Raw genomic sequence first — 16,044 nt, 5'->3', positions numbered from 1 at the left:
CCATCAGAAAAATTTATTCATCTAGAACTAAGACCTGTACCGAGCTTGAAAGATATCATAAATTGGAACAGAAACAGAGAAAAAAAAAAGTTATTTGTGATAAATAAAATCTCCAAGTTGCATAGACAACGTTGTCCCCTTTACAAGCTTTGCTGATAAAATTGAGTATTTACAATATAAAAAAAACCCTGAAAAGTTCTTCATTTTATTCTATCCTACCAAATTTTAATAAACTCTGTATTGACCTGTATCACATTCATAAATTTAGAGCTAGCACGGTTGAATTTGCTGCAAGTGGGTGTATTAGGGACCCTGACAAACCCCTGATCTATATTCATTTTTAGGAAATTCTATATTCTGATTAGTCAAAAAATACTTGGTAGTTTAAGCTTGTGTTGAGGTTTGACTTTGTACCCAGTTAGGCTTGGTATCTTATTTTCTTTTACTGACAAACAGATAAGTTTCTATGCAACTAAAATTACACCCATAGCTAAAAAATCAAATCAGTTCCTCAAAATTTTATTCTTTTGTAGGTAATGGCAGCATTACTAGCCAATGTCCACAACACACAACTGCGAAGATTCAAAGTGGCGCAATTAGAAATGATCCGAATGAAGAATTATTTTGATGATTATTTTCAAAAAATCAGTTTAAGATGTGATTTTTAAGACTAAAACATCCAAAATTGCAATCGTTTCTATCTCAGTTCCCAACACACTTTGCTTTACTTGATAACATTGAGAAATTATATTAATATGTGTTCAGTTGTCAAAGACCCATTAAGCTTTCATTGTACCATCTGGTGGAGCTGTCATTGTACCATCTGATGGAGCTGTCATTGTACCCATCTGGTGGACATCAGTCTAACCAGTCATAATCTAACAGAATTAATTTAATACATATACATTTAGCTTCAGACATTATCATTCAGAACTGAATTGATTAGTGAACTTACAGTAATAGATCACACTCAGTCAAATGGACAAAGGTTTAGAAATGTTTTCTTAAAAGAAAGGTCTACCTCTAGGGTACCTGAATTTATATCATCTTTAAAGATATGTCACAAGGAAGGGCTAATAAATTTATCTATAGGCCTACTCATCACCATTGTCATGCCAAATGTGCGATTATTTCCTTACACATTTTTATATCTAGTTTTTTGGTTGACTGCCAGAGAGAGTCAAAACAATTAGGCTAATTTATTCTCAAATTTTTACACACATTTTCTATATCTTAGGCATATCATCTATCAATAGGTCTAATATTTTCACTGCCATGCTATATTGATTACTAATATTATTCTTGGCACAAATTCAACATTTAAGTGTCAGAAATGCATAAATGCTGCATGTTTTAGTTTGGGAATGAAAAGATAGGCTGTCAGAGAAGAACATATACGCCAACAGCAAATGATGCATTTCATCCATAGAAATTCTGACTTCTTCAGGGATAAAGAGCTAAATCCATTCATTTTGTATTTAGTTCTTTATCCCTGAAGATGTCAGTACTATCATTAACGGATACATTTCTTTGTATGTGTTCTATTACTGTGTCTCACATTGTAATGCAGACATATGAAAAGAAAAGCCACAGAGCCTAAGCATTCTGATTCTATGATAGCTTAAATTAGAAAAGCATCTCACCATTGAAAATAAAACTACCAATGCCCATGCTATGTTTATTGTTAGAATCCTAAACTAGCCCTAATCGTGCAATTTTATAATTAAACTAATATATGTATATATAAGAAATTACTTACATCCCATAAAATAACACATCCATAAATAAACATAGTCATATAAAACAAAAGGTGCCAACTGCAAAAAGAGCAATTTCAAAAGGCTCAAACTACAATTATAATATAAAGAAACTTGACTATTATTATGAAATATTATACCATGGTTTTCTAAAAGTACAATTTCATACACAGAGAACCTCAAAAGTCTAATTGAAAATCACATATTTCTGTGTGAAGATAGAGATTGTCATACAATCTACCCGAGAAAGCTTTTGACCATTTATTACATTACAAAGGTGTAATATTATATGTGTAGCTTCTGAAAAATGTAAGGTATGCCTGAATATTGGAATGATAAAACATAACTGGTGATTAAAGGAGTGCACACATCAAGGATTATCTATTAGAGATTTTGATTTGTCTTCATTTCATGTTATAGCCCAACAAACTGTCCCTGATGTTTTGTCAATGATATGTGCACTCCTGGCAGACAAACCATCAGAAAGCAAGTATTAACCCATGGTGTGCTCAGGTCTTTAGTTTGATTTTTTTCTTGTGTTAACTATACAGGGTTGGATCATGTCAATAGGTACTCCAAATATATCTATTAATACATGAATTATACCTGATAGGGTTAAAATCCACCACCTATGCACTCCACTCTAAATCTCCTACATGTAATGACTATACAAATCTAATATATTGTCAATCTGAAGACAGTGACATTTCACTCATTTTTCAATTAAGAGTAAAAATGCAATAAGCATAAAAATACAAGTTTTAATATTGATAGCCTATTTAAGCTTCTGTGAGCTTTCCCAGTAGTAAGGCAATTCTTCAAATAAGCAAATCTAAATCATCTATTACCTATACCGGTAAATCTTATCCACATTTCAAAAGTGTAAATTGTTGACACACCTCACACAAAGGAAAATAAAGTGACGAACTAAGTCTTTGTCCAAAAGGCTGACAACAGAAGAATAGAGTACACCCCATTAATAAAACTATAAAAGGGCACAAACCATTTGTTATCCATTCCCCAGCGATCGTAATAATTGTATATTTGCAATGCTTAAACACACCTTACTTCCGAAAGAGTAAACATGCAGTGTGCTACAACATTAAGCACTTCAAATGGTACAGGTACATGTTTTTCAAAATGTTTTATTAAACATACCAGCATTCACAGAACTTGTCCCTGGTGGTTGCTCGGTTTTGTTGTGCTCGATGTGCCAGCCATTTTTCAATATCTATCTCTCGCATTTTAAGTTGCTGTGATAAACTCTAGAAATAGAAATTATATATACCATAATGTTTTGGCCGAGAAGGTCAATCCTTTTAAACATCCTGCAACAAAAACATTCATATTAGCTCTAATATCAAACAGCAAGTTTTTAAAAACATTAACAATGAACTTTATTCAAAGCTTCATGAGTAAAATTGAGAAATTTAATATGCCCCAAAGAATAATTTCACCAAATTTTTAAAATTTCTGTTGAGAACTCTATATCCAGGTAGAATTTATTCTATATCTAAATTAAGAATTAGATAATAGTTAAATTAAGTTCCCATGGCCAGCCATTTAGAGATACATGTAATGGGAGCATCTACAAGACATTCAAAACTATGAAGAGTATTACAACAAATTATGTAATTATCAGAACCAGCGGCTGCCAGGCAGGATACACCCACATTTTGCAAGAGATGGATAGAGAACAAGCTAAAAACAAGAGGATTTTTTGTACAATCAGGGACCATAATCCAGAAAGTTATGTTCTTAAGGACTGTCTAGACGAAGTTATTCCAGTTTTTACCAATATTATTAATTCTTGTATATCATCCTCTACATGTACTATTCCCAACGTTTTCTAACAAGCTTATGTTACCCCTTTAACTAAAAGGTCTACACTCGATCCTAATGTTTTTAAAAATTACAGACCTGTCTCTAACTTAAGTTTTATTTCTAAAATATTGGAGAAATGTATTGCTTCTCAGATAAAGGTCCATCTAGATGATAACTGTTTGTATGAACCATTTCAAAGTGCTTATAAACAATTTCACAGTACCCAAACAGCTTTAACCCGGGTTTCAAATGATATTTTAAGGGATAATGATAATAGAAAATGTACATTTTTAATTCTATTAGATTTATCTGCTGCTTTCGACACGGTGGACCCTTCCATTCTTCTACGTAGACTTCAATTTAAATTCGGTATTTGTGGCTCTGCATTAAATCTTTTAGAAAGCTATACTGTGGGTAGAAAACAGTGTATTTTAGTTAATTGTCAATCGTCGTCTGAATCTGTTTTGTCATCTGGGGTTCCCCAAGGTTCTGTTCTTGGTCCGATTTTATTTACCCTCTATACGTCACCATTAGGTGACATTGTCAGAAAATATGGTCTCAGCTTTCATTTGTGTGCCGATGATACTCAATTATATATTTCATTTACACCTAATTGTCCATCTTCTTTCAATTTATCAAAATTGAAACTTGAGAACTGTATTAGTGAAACTAGAAAATGGATGTCAAAGAACTTTCTACAGTCTATAACAAAAGTTTAGGGACACCTTGTGAAATTGCCTCAATTTTGACAATTTTGATTCAATCAAAGAATTCTAAGAGCTCGTTTGTCCATAGTGGAATGAAACTTCGTATCTGCAATCTAGAATATGCGGCGTCAACTGACTTCGACGTTTCATACGAAGACGTCGCGATAATTTGGCCAATTTGAGTGAATTCGTTCACTGTTTGTACGAAGACACGAACGGATGAGAACGATATATCATATGTTGTGGATACAACGTGCAAGTGACAGTCAGCTCGGATATGTCAGCGTCACAATATGATGTCTAAGGATACACCCGCCCAAACATAACGTACATCAGATAAATTACTTTTAAAGCCCAAAACTGTTCAACTAGCCTCTTATGGTCAGCGCTCTTTTAGTTATCAAGCATCTATTTTATGGAATAACCTACCATTTAGTTTAAGATGTTGTACATCTCTATATTCTTTTAAAAAACAACTCAAAACACATTTATTTAATCAGGCATTTAACTGACTCGTTAACATGTCGTTAACATGTCCATAATCTTGTTGTTTATTTATAATTACATTGTCACTTTGTAAAGTGCCCCTGAACATGTTATATGGAAGGGTGCACTATAAATATGCTGTAATAATAATAATAATAATAAATAATATTTAAATGTGCAAATATCAAAAGGGACTGAGATTTTTGAAATATAAAGATATGTTTTAAGTTTCATCAAAATTGGATAAAAATTGTGACCTCTAGAGGGTCCATAACCTTTGTATTACATACTTATACACAATTTACGTACAATGAGTGACCATTTTGTCGGGCAGTTTCATTTCGATTTTCCTGAAATTCCAATTCAACCGTCATTATGGTGGAATTTCTAATCTAAACGATTTTTAAAATCGGGAAAAAAAATGTGACCTCTAGAGAATCCACAAGCTAAAAATGCAATTTTTCGACCAATCAGGGGCCATAATCCAGGAAGTTATGTTCAGATATGTGTGATTACCAAAAGGAACAAAGATCTTTATGATAAAAACATATATTTAAAGTTTTGCCCAATTTTCACGAAATTCGAACGCAACCATTATTAGTGTATAACTGTGATATATTCACACGTTTTTTTTTTAAATCAGATAAAAATTGTGACCTCAAGGGCCATAATTCAGGAAGTTACGATTCGATATGTGCGATTATCGAACGGAACCAAGATCTTTGGGTTATAAACATGCAATTCAAGTTTCATCAAAATCGAATCAAAATTGTGACCTCTAGGAGGTCCACAACCTTGATATACCAGATGTTCACACTAATTGCGTACATAGGGCGGCCATTTTGTCTGACAGTTTGAACTACTTCATTATCTCGTTTGAACGAATTAATTATCTCATTTGAACGAATTAGTATCTCGTTTGAACAAACTAATTATCTCGTTTAAATGAGTTAGTATCTCGTTTGAACAAATTAATTATCTCGTTTAAATGAGTTAGTATCTCGTTTGAATGAATTAATTATCTCATTTCAACGAATTAGTATCTCGTTTAAACAAATTAATTATCTTGTTTGAACGAGTTAGTATCTGGTTTGAACGAATTAATTATCTCGTTTGAACGAATTAATATTTCGATTGTGGCCTACAGAAGCATGGAAGGGACATGCAGAAATTGTTGGTTCTTTACTATTTCTGGCGTTAGCGCCAGTAGAAGGAACTACACTTGTGAAAAGGGGAATTAGTATAGAATACCGTGGAAATTATCCAATTTGTTTAATGTTAGCCTGGGTTAGCCACAACATTGTAGTGAAGTCATTGTTTTATGACATATTATGACATATATGCTTAAACAGGCCTTAGTTGAATTTTCACTAGCTCAGTGAACAGCACCACAGGTATACGATTGCTTGTCAGCGATGTTTACATATTAAAGATTAATGTTATTGTTTCCAGTGTTGATTGCCTTGGAAGGGGATTTAGGTGGGTTTCTAAGATAGATGGGTGAGGTGGGAGTGTTAAAAGAAATAACTAATTTTCGAATGCAGCATGCAAAACGAAGCAGGAGTAGTAGTGCCGCAAAATTTATCGCATTGCACGTCGCATCCCTCCCATGAGGGAACCTTGTTGACAAGCGACGCTATTGTTGGCCGACTTCCTCGTTAGGACAGATGACTTGAAGCTGGGGGTTGCATAGGGGAATGCTGGCTCAAGCGAGGAACGGCTGTTCTAACCGCCCTACACTTGATTACCGGCAAAAGCTGACACGGAGGCCTTTCCCTCTTGGTTCACCTTGAGCCATCGTTCCCCTCTGTGGCTCTTGGTTTCACGTCCCCTGTTCTCTCGAACAGGTCGACCAACAGCAGCGTCGCTTTGCCACACGGGACCCTAGTGGGAGGGATGAGAAAAGCAATGTGGGCAATGTTCCGGTGCAATGTTATCAATGTTTCGGCACAATTACTATGCTTGTTTCATTTTGCATACTGCTACTGTATTCCACGGGTTTTTCGTGTCATCCACAGTTTTTGTGTCATCCGAGGACTACAGACTTTTCTTACAAGACTCGCGCCATTAAAGTAGACGTCGCAAATTAGTTGTTTCCTCTCCCCCCCCCCCCCAACCACCCCTCTATCTTAGAAACTCACCCAAATCCTCTTACATCCGTTGTATTGCAACACAGTCAACACTAGGAATAAATTTACTCTGGGATAATACTTTACTGCAAAGTTCAATTAATATGTAAACCCCGTTGACAAGCAATCGTATACCTGTAGTTCTGTTCACTGAGCTAGCGAAAATTCAGCTTAGGCATAATTATTTCTTAACTGGGTGCGTTTCAAATCTACGTCTTTACAATATTAAAGATAAATTATGTAAGATTTAGAGAAAGAGCTGGTCGTTCTTGTAATAATAGTTTAAAAAAGATAATGTGAAATAAATATATTGAAATTTTCATTAAATTACTTTATTCTGAGCGACAATATTAGCCTTTGAAGGTTTGACAGTGCACGGAATGTAACCACCGTACTGGTTGTTCGAGGCTTAGCCTCGCTTTACCATTTTTCAATTAAATCATTAAATGGCCGAACCGTTCTATTCTACTTAAACATGTTAATAAATGTCTAATGAATGGTTTATATAACATTTAAGGCCTACAGAAAGACCTGCAATAGGCAGATTTAGCTCTTGCATAATGACTGTTTAAGCATATACATGTCATAAAACAATGACTTCACTACGATGTTTTGCCTAATTCAGGCTAACATTAAACATATTCAGCTTTCGGCTTTTAAAACGTGGATAACTTCCAATATATTCTATACTAATTCTCCTTCTCATAAATGTTGTTCCTTCTACTGACGGTAACGCTAGAAATAGTAAGGAACTTATGTATTAAATGACATAATCTTTACTTAAAACACCTGTTAGGATCACAATTTCTGCATGTCCCTTACACGCTTCTGTACAATCGAAATCTTAATTCGTTCAAACGAGATAGTTAATTTGTCCAAACGAGATAATTAATTTCTTCAAACGAGATAATTAATTTGTTCAAACAAAATAATTAATTCGTTCAAACGAGATAATTAATTCGTTCAAACGCGATACTAACTCGTTTAAACAGGATAATTAATTCGTTCAAACGAGATACTAATTTGTTCAAACAAGATAATTAATTTGTTCAAACGAGATACTAATTTGTTCAAACAAGATAATTAATTCGTTCAAATGAGATAATTATTTCGTTCAAACGAGATACTAATTGGTTCTGCATGTCCCTTACACGCTTCTGTACAATCGAAATCTTAATTCGTTCAAACGAGATAGTTAATTTGTCCAAACGAGATAATTAATTTCTTCAAACGAGATAATTAATTTGTTCAAACAAAATAATTAATTTGTTCAAACAAAATAAATAATTCGTTCAAACGAGATAATTAATTCGTTCAAACGCGATACTAACTCGTTTAAACAGGATAATTAATTCGTTCAAACGAGATACTAATTCGTTCAAACAAGATAATTAATTTGTTCAAATGAGATAATTATTTCGTTCAAACGAGATACTAATTGGTTCAAACGAGATACTAATTGGTTCAAACGAGATACTAATTGGTTCAAACGAGATACTAATTCGTTCAAACGAGATACCAATTCGTTCAAACGAGATACTAATACGTTCAAACGAGATACTAACTCGTTCAAAGGATTAATATATTTTTTTTCGGCACTAATGGGCCTTCGTAGGATATAAACATGCATTCCAAGTTTCATAAAAATTGGATCAAAATCGGTCCGATTTCATCTCAACCAGCCGTAGGGTGTAACGGTGATAAATTCAAACGTTTTTTTAAATCGGTTAAAAATTCAGGCAGTTATGGTCCAATATGCGCGAATATCGACAGGATCCTAGATCCGTTGGTTATAAACATACATTTCAAGTTTAAACCAAATCGGATAAAAATTGTGACCTCTACAGTGTTCACAAGCTGAAAACGTGATTTTTCATACAATCAGGGGCCATAATCCATTAAGTAACAGTCCGATACATGCCAATATCGAAAGGAACCGAGATCTGAGGGTGATAAACCTATATTTCAAAATTGTGACCTGTAGAGTGGACGGACGGACAGGGGCGACGAAAATGTGGGCGTATAAAAATTAACCAGGGTAATAACTCTGAAACTAATTCATTGCTTGAAAAGATGTTAAAATTATATTATCTTTAATAGGTTCTATCTTATTTCACATGAAAAATATCCAGTGAGTAAATAAACTTCTTTACCTGCACTTCAGATGCGGGCACCGTACCTTTATGCAGGCAATAAACCTTTTCCAAGTCATTATTAGGGAGGGCCTGCTTTTGTCTACCTTTAACTCCAAGCCATCTAGCCCAAGGTCGAATAAATAATCTGAAATCATATCAGAAAGCATGAGATTAATCTTACCCATGGTCAAAATATAATTTGTAATGAGAAAGTACAAATTCAGTTGGCAATCCTCGATACATTTCGGTAATATCCGGGGAATTAAATATCTAAAGACACACATTAATATATTTTTGTGAGCGCTGAGACAGAAAGCAATCAAGATAAAATATACCCATATATTTCAATCAATAGTAGATAAGAATTAAAATACAATGTATATGAAAGTTTCCTGCATTACAACCAGCGGCTGCCAGGCAGGATACACCCACATTTTGCATGAGATGGATAGAGAACAAGCTAAAAACAAACGCGATTTTTTGTACAATCAGGGGCAATAATCCAGAAAGTTATGGCCTGAAATGTGCAAATATCAAAAGGGACGGAGATCTTTGGGATATCAAGATATGTTTTAAGTTTCATCCAAATCGGATAAAAATTGTGACCTCTAGAGGGTCCACAACCTTCATATTACACACTTCTACACAATTTGCGTACAAAGAGCGGCCATTTTGTCGGGTAGTTTCATTTCGATTTACCCGAAATTCCAATTCATCGTTCAATATGGTGGAATGGTGATGTATTTAAACGTTTTTTAAAATCGGAAAAAAATTGTGACCTCTAGAGAATCTGCAAGCTAAAAATGTGATTTCTTGAACAATCAGGGGCCTTAATCCAGGAAGTTAAGTTTGGGTATCCGCGATTATCAAAAGGAACCAAGATCTTAGTGTGTAATGGTGATATATTCACATGTTTTTTTTAAATCGGATAAAAATTGTGATGTCTACAGGGACCACAAGCTAAAAACGCAATTTTTCGTACAATCAGGGGCCGTAATTCCGGAAGTTATGGTCCGATATGCGCGAATATCGAAAGGAACCGAGATCTGTTGGTTATAAACATACATTTCAAGTTGTGACCTTTACAGTGTTCACAAGCTAAAAACTTGATTTTTCGTACAATCAGAGGCCATAGTCCATGAAGTTACAGTCCGATACATGCCAATATTGAAAGGAACCGAGATCTTAGGGTGATAAACCTATATTTCAAGTTTCATTGAAATCGGATAAAAATTGTGACCTGTAGAGTGGTCACAAACAATGTGGGTGTATAAAAATGTAGTATGGATTTAAATATGTAGTATGCTGTGTGATTGATTATATATTTGGGGAAACCTAGGCTGTTCTGTCCTTTGGTGGCTTGAGTATAAAATATACTTGTTATTGATTCGGTTGCCAGGCAACAAAACATACACCAACAGATAAATCATCCGAGCATTCTACAAGGGTCATGGCATATTACTTCTTTTGTCGGTAATCAAACTATATCCAGGGCTGCCGACAACCAGTATCGCAGCGCAATTTGCAATACATATTTTGTCCAATGCTAATCAAAAATTAAAATCTAACGTTTTTGATTTGCAGGAACTGCGAATCATTATCCCTGTCGTTTTGGAGAGAGAGAGAGAAATGGGGTTTAACGTCCACTCGACACAAACTAGGTCATTTCGGGACTAACATATGGTTTAAATTTATTTCAATAATTTGCTTGCGCGTAGGGGTCTTTAGCAGTGGGAGGAAACCGGAGGACCCAGAGAAAACTCACAAGGTTGGACAGGCGACCCTACTCCTTGTCACGTACAACCAGGGATTCGAAACCACGCCAGTTGACTCAATGACAGGCTTTATGATACAGCACGCACGTGCTAATCATTCGGCCATCCAACCCCCCTGTCATTTTGGATATTGACACGAAAATTTATCCACATTTTGAAGACTAGAAGGCTTTCTCAACACTTTCAACATGTATAAAATATCAAATAAAATTGTATAATAAAAACTGAATTCCCCGTGTGACATTTTCTTCTCAACTACCCAGACACAATTCATGATACTATATAATAGAGGGTTAAGGTGCCCCACCATAAATAAATATCTCCAAATATCTCAACAACTACACCACAATATTTATATACATTGTATACATCAAGCCTTAAATCAGTTTCAAACATTTATAGTCACTAAATAAACGGTCATGCTGTACTTAATAAGCTATGACGATTTAAGCTGGAAGTAGAGACTAGTAAACATGCAATTTTAGGCCCTACATTTTAACCTAACCAACCTCTCAACTCTTGTATCCTTCCGCATCAAAATTATGAATATTCACCAAAACCTGGCAGAAAATGTATTTTCAAACTCTTTTCTTCGATTTTACACCAAAAAGTCAACAAAAATTTTCCGCATTAAAATTATGAATATTCACCAAAACCTGGCAGAAAATGTATTTTCAAACTCTTTTCTTCGATTTTACACCAAAAAGTCAACAAAACATCCGCCCACAGCAGCTAAATCGTCCGAGCAGTCCACAACGGTTGTCACATATTTATTCTTTTGTAGGTAATTAGGGGAATTTAATAGACAATTTCATACAGATGACATTATAATTTTTCGTCGTTTGAGGGTTCGCAAGGTTCTAAAAACTAAAACAAGGGCCACAACTCTGGAAGTAATCTACAGAAATTGTTCAAATTCGACAGGCTTTTTCATTTTACTAATTCAAATAATGCATATAAATTTCATACAGATCGGATGATAACTTTTGTCGTTCGGACGTTCACAAAGTTCAACAAAGTAAATCAAGGGCCATAACTCTAGACGTAATTGACGGAAATTGCTGACATTCAATAGGCTTCTTCATTTCACTAATTTAAATGATGCTTATGAATTTCATACAGATTAGGTGATAACTTTTGTCGTTCAAGCGTTCACAAGATTCAACAAAGTTAAAGAAGGGCCATAACTCTAGATGTAATGAACGGAAATTTGCTGAAACTCAATAGGCTTGTTCGTTTTACTAATTTAAATGATACATATAAATTTCATACAGATCGGATAATAACTTTTGTCGTTAGAGCATTTACAAGGTACAACAATGTGAAACAAGGGCCATAACTCATGGCGTAATTAACGGAAATTGCTGAAATTCAATAGGTTCTTCGTTCCACTAATTTAAATGATGCATATCAATTTCAAACAGATCGGATGATAACTGTTGTCATTAGAGCGTTCACAAGATTCAACAAAGTGAAACAAGGGCCATAACTCTAGATGTTATTCACGGAAATTGCTGAAATTCAATAGGCTTCTTTGTTTTACTAATTTAAATGATGCATATAAATTTCATACATATCGGTTGATATTCACAAGGTGCAACAAAGTGAAACAAGGGCCATAACTCCAGAAGAAATTAACGGAAGTTATTGAAATTAAATAGGCTTCTTCATCTCACCAAAGCAAACAACATATATCAATTTCAAAACAATCAGATGATAAATGTAGTCTGTAGAGTGTTCACAATAAATTGTGGACGATGGACCGACGGACGGGGGCGACGACAATATACGACCACATTTCCATGTGGGCATATAAAAATAGCTTTGGCCCTTGTTTCGTGGGTGAGAGCGTAGGAATATTTGGTGATCTGTGTCCTATATGTGAGTAAAAAAATAGGTTACGTGCCCTTGTTTTGAAAGTAGTGTCGCTTAACCAGTCTACTGACCATTCTACATTTGATTGACAGGCTGGGATAATCAAGACTACATTTTTACGAAACCTAGCAGAAAGCGGTTTTCTATTTCTAACGAAGAAGTAAGAATTAAAATGAGTGGTGCTTTGGAGGCCAATGCCAAGAATTGGCTTCAGACATAAGATCTAACCAAAAGTCTACATCACATTCACAAACTGTCACAGCTACATGTACCTGTAGCAGTGCTAAAAAAATCTTAAGAATGAAATCTAATCATGAATTAAAATTAAAGTAATATCTTGTTATTTAGGTGTTTTATGTTGAATCTGAAAATCTTCAAATCAATTTTTAAATTTGCAAATCAAATTTAGTAAAATTTGACTTTTTGATTTGCTGTGCTGCTAATCAACTGTGAAAAATTACCGATAGCCCTGATTATATCATTGCTGAAAATATAATCAGCTAATATATACCTGTAAGAAATGTCAATGATATGTTTGGAGTGGATATTTTAAAATTTCTTTTACAAAATGAATTTGTCTTCCAGCTTTAGCAGTGCATTTAAAATAAAGAGATCTTATTCTGGAAAGAAATAGTTCTTCATCATTACAAATTGTTAACAATCGGAGTGTCTCTGAATAGAATACATAACAAGAAGGGGTAACATCTGGTATGTTATATACTATCAAGTGAAATTTATTTTACAACTTCAAAGCCAATTTAGTCAGTTACGTGGAAAATATTGACCTTAAATTTATTGTTGTTTACACTGACATCCAAGTCAAAAACAGAGGCCAAGAAAGATAACACCAGTACATGTGGTTACTGTAACTTTCCTCCCCCTACCAAAAAAAAAAAAAAATTGAGTCAGTCAGCCAGAATATTTTCCTTTTTTTGGCCTGGGTGGTGCTTTAATCGTCTCTTGATTTTTTTTACCTTGACAACTGAACCGTGACAAAATGTCTACAACCATCAGATGATCTTACTGGTGTTTTTTGATACTCATATTTATTGTAATTTGTACAGGGGCAGCCTAGTCAACCTGAGCACTTGTGAACACCTTTTATTTGGGGGATACACATTAAGTTCGGCAAATGTTAATTATTTATTTTCTAACATTTCTTAACCTCTGATTAAAGTCTATGTGAGTCATTTGCCAGATTGGTTGGATTCAATCAATCCTACATTCATCAAAATAACACTGTACAAACAAATGTGTAAAATATTCCTGCAGTTTTGGCCTCACTCCACGTTAATCCTATCCATGTATGCACCTAAATGAGCAGAAATCTTGCCTCCGAGATTCTTATTTTATAAAATTCTTGTTTAATGCCCCATATCTCACATCAAACTTGACGTTGTCTTCACCTTTGATGCCCCACTGATTAAATTCCTGAAAACGCCCATGCTTCCCTGGGCAATATATGCACGATCAGAGTATTTCCCGGATTATTACACAACATGCAGGGTCGGATTAAGATTTTGTGGGGCCCTAGGCCAAAATATTTCATGGGGTCTATTACACAGGCATCCATCCATCCATCAAATAAAAAAATATCAAAAGAAATCACAGTGGCATATGTATGTACATTATACACTGCATGTATTGCATTAGGTTACATTAGATAGGTGACGTGACGTTACACGGAATTACATAGCTTTTTTTCTAGATTTGAGCGTTGCAAATTTTGCAATGATACCTTCAAAGTCTATGCCTCTCATCAAGTCAACAGCGATAAGTCACATAACTTATCTTGTCCGACTCTGGTTCTTCACACGTTTGAACACAGACAAGGATCGTTCACCTTTCGTGTTTGCTACCATCAATGTCAAATAAATCAACTGTCACCCGACCCATTGCTGTATTGCTTATTACAAAATTATAAACCAGCAATGCCCAAACTACCTCGCTGAAACACTGTTATATAATTCCACCCCTTACTCTAACATTAATAAACGACTGATTGTATTAAGACCTAGTCTTAGTGTAGTCAAAAATAGTATTAAATTCTGTGGATCACGCCTATGGAACACATTACCATGTTTTCTCAAATGCTTGAAATCCGGCAAGGCCTTCCGAGCCCAACTGATTAAATATCTAAATGAAAATTAATTACTGTCTCTCACCCGATTTGATTAACCTTATATTCGTACAATCTATAAACATTGTTGCACATCAATTATGTATTAATTGTCACAGCCAATCGTCTTTAAAGCCATGTTGCACCTTTTATGTGCCAAAAGTGTACATCTGTAAATACATTTTCAACTTGGGGGGGGGGGGTCTTGGGGTTTTTTTTTCTTGTTTCTTTTTGTTTTTGTTTTTGTTTTTTTTTATATATACTGAGCGCCATGGAAAAGGCATCACTTAGTTTTTCGAATAACAAAATGATCCTGTAAACATCTTATTTATTTTGCTTCTTATTGTGAACAATATTCAAATGGGAACACATCAATAACAACACATTTGTACACTTATGGATGTTTAATCTGTAATCAACGGTACAATGTCAGAGGGGTCAAAACCAAAAGTACAACACAGATGTCAGTAGCGCGTGTGTCCTCCACGGGCTCTTACGCACGCTGTGCAGCGACGTCGCATGGAATTTACCAATGTTTAAAAGAAGGCCTGGGGCAAATTGTTCCATTCTTGGACAAAAGCAGCTTCTAAAGCAGCAATGGTGTGCATCTGTGGTCTCCGATACAGACAGCGTCCAATCTCATCCCAGACATGTTCTATCGGTGCCATGTCCGGAGACATGGCTGGCCAGTCCAAGACATTGATGTTGTTAGCAGCCAGGTAGTCCATACTAAAACGGGCGGTATGCAGACGTGCATTATCCTGTTGGAAGTGCTGAAGTTGTGGAACATCGGAACAACAATTGGTTGCAAGACATCATCACGGTAGGCTACAGCATTAACGCGACCCCTGCAAATGTGAAGGGTGGTCTGGTGATGAAATGTGAAGCCTCCCCACACCATTACACTTCCCCCAACCCATCGATTCGTTTTGAAGACGCAGCAGTCTGCAAGACGTTCCCCAAGACGTCTCCACACACGTTGACGGCCATCAGCGTAATAAAGATGAAAGCGACTCTCAACACTGGAGAGCACACTTTGCCAGTCTACTCTTCTCCATGTCTGGTGTCCTTGAGCCCATATCAAACACCGCTGACTGTGATGATCCCTGAGGATAGCTCCAACATAAGGTCATCGTGCACGGAGTCCTACTTCTCTTAGACGACGTCTTACGGTGTTGGCACTTACTGGTCCTTGTCTTTCGACGACTGCGCACCTGTTCGAGTCGCTGGGCGGAAT

General features: G+C 35.4%; 1 protein-coding gene across 4 annotated transcripts in view; it reads right to left on the bottom strand.

Moving 5' to 3' along the window:
• Window positions 1-16,044, bottom strand: part of LOC126828723 (ceramide synthase 3) — a 48,546-nt gene that overhangs the window by 30,401 nt on the left and 2,101 nt on the right. For 2 of the 4 annotated variants that reach the window (XR_007683212.2, XM_050558693.2), the window contains exons 2-4: window positions 9,057-9,183; window positions 2,916-3,022; window positions 1,760-1,817 (exon numbers count right to left, since the gene is read on the bottom strand). Coding sequence is in view for 1 of the 4 variants with exons in the window: in XM_050558693.2 (XP_050414650.1) it covers window positions 1,760-1,817; window positions 2,916-3,022; window positions 9,057-9,183 (292 nt within the window). In the remaining 3 variants the exon portion in view is untranslated. The remainder of the gene's footprint in view (window positions 1-1,759; window positions 1,818-2,915; window positions 3,023-9,056; window positions 9,184-16,044) is intronic. The other 2 variants (XR_007683213.2, XR_007683214.2) reach the window with 1 other exon arrangement.

This window comes from Patella vulgata, chromosome 7, assembly GCF_932274485.2.
Source record: "Patella vulgata chromosome 7, xgPatVulg1.2, whole genome shotgun sequence".
Lineage (NCBI taxonomy): Eukaryota > Metazoa > Mollusca > Gastropoda > Patellidae > Patella > Patella vulgata.
The sequence above is the reverse complement of the archived record's forward strand: the minus strand, read 5'-3'. Positions and strand labels throughout refer to the sequence as shown.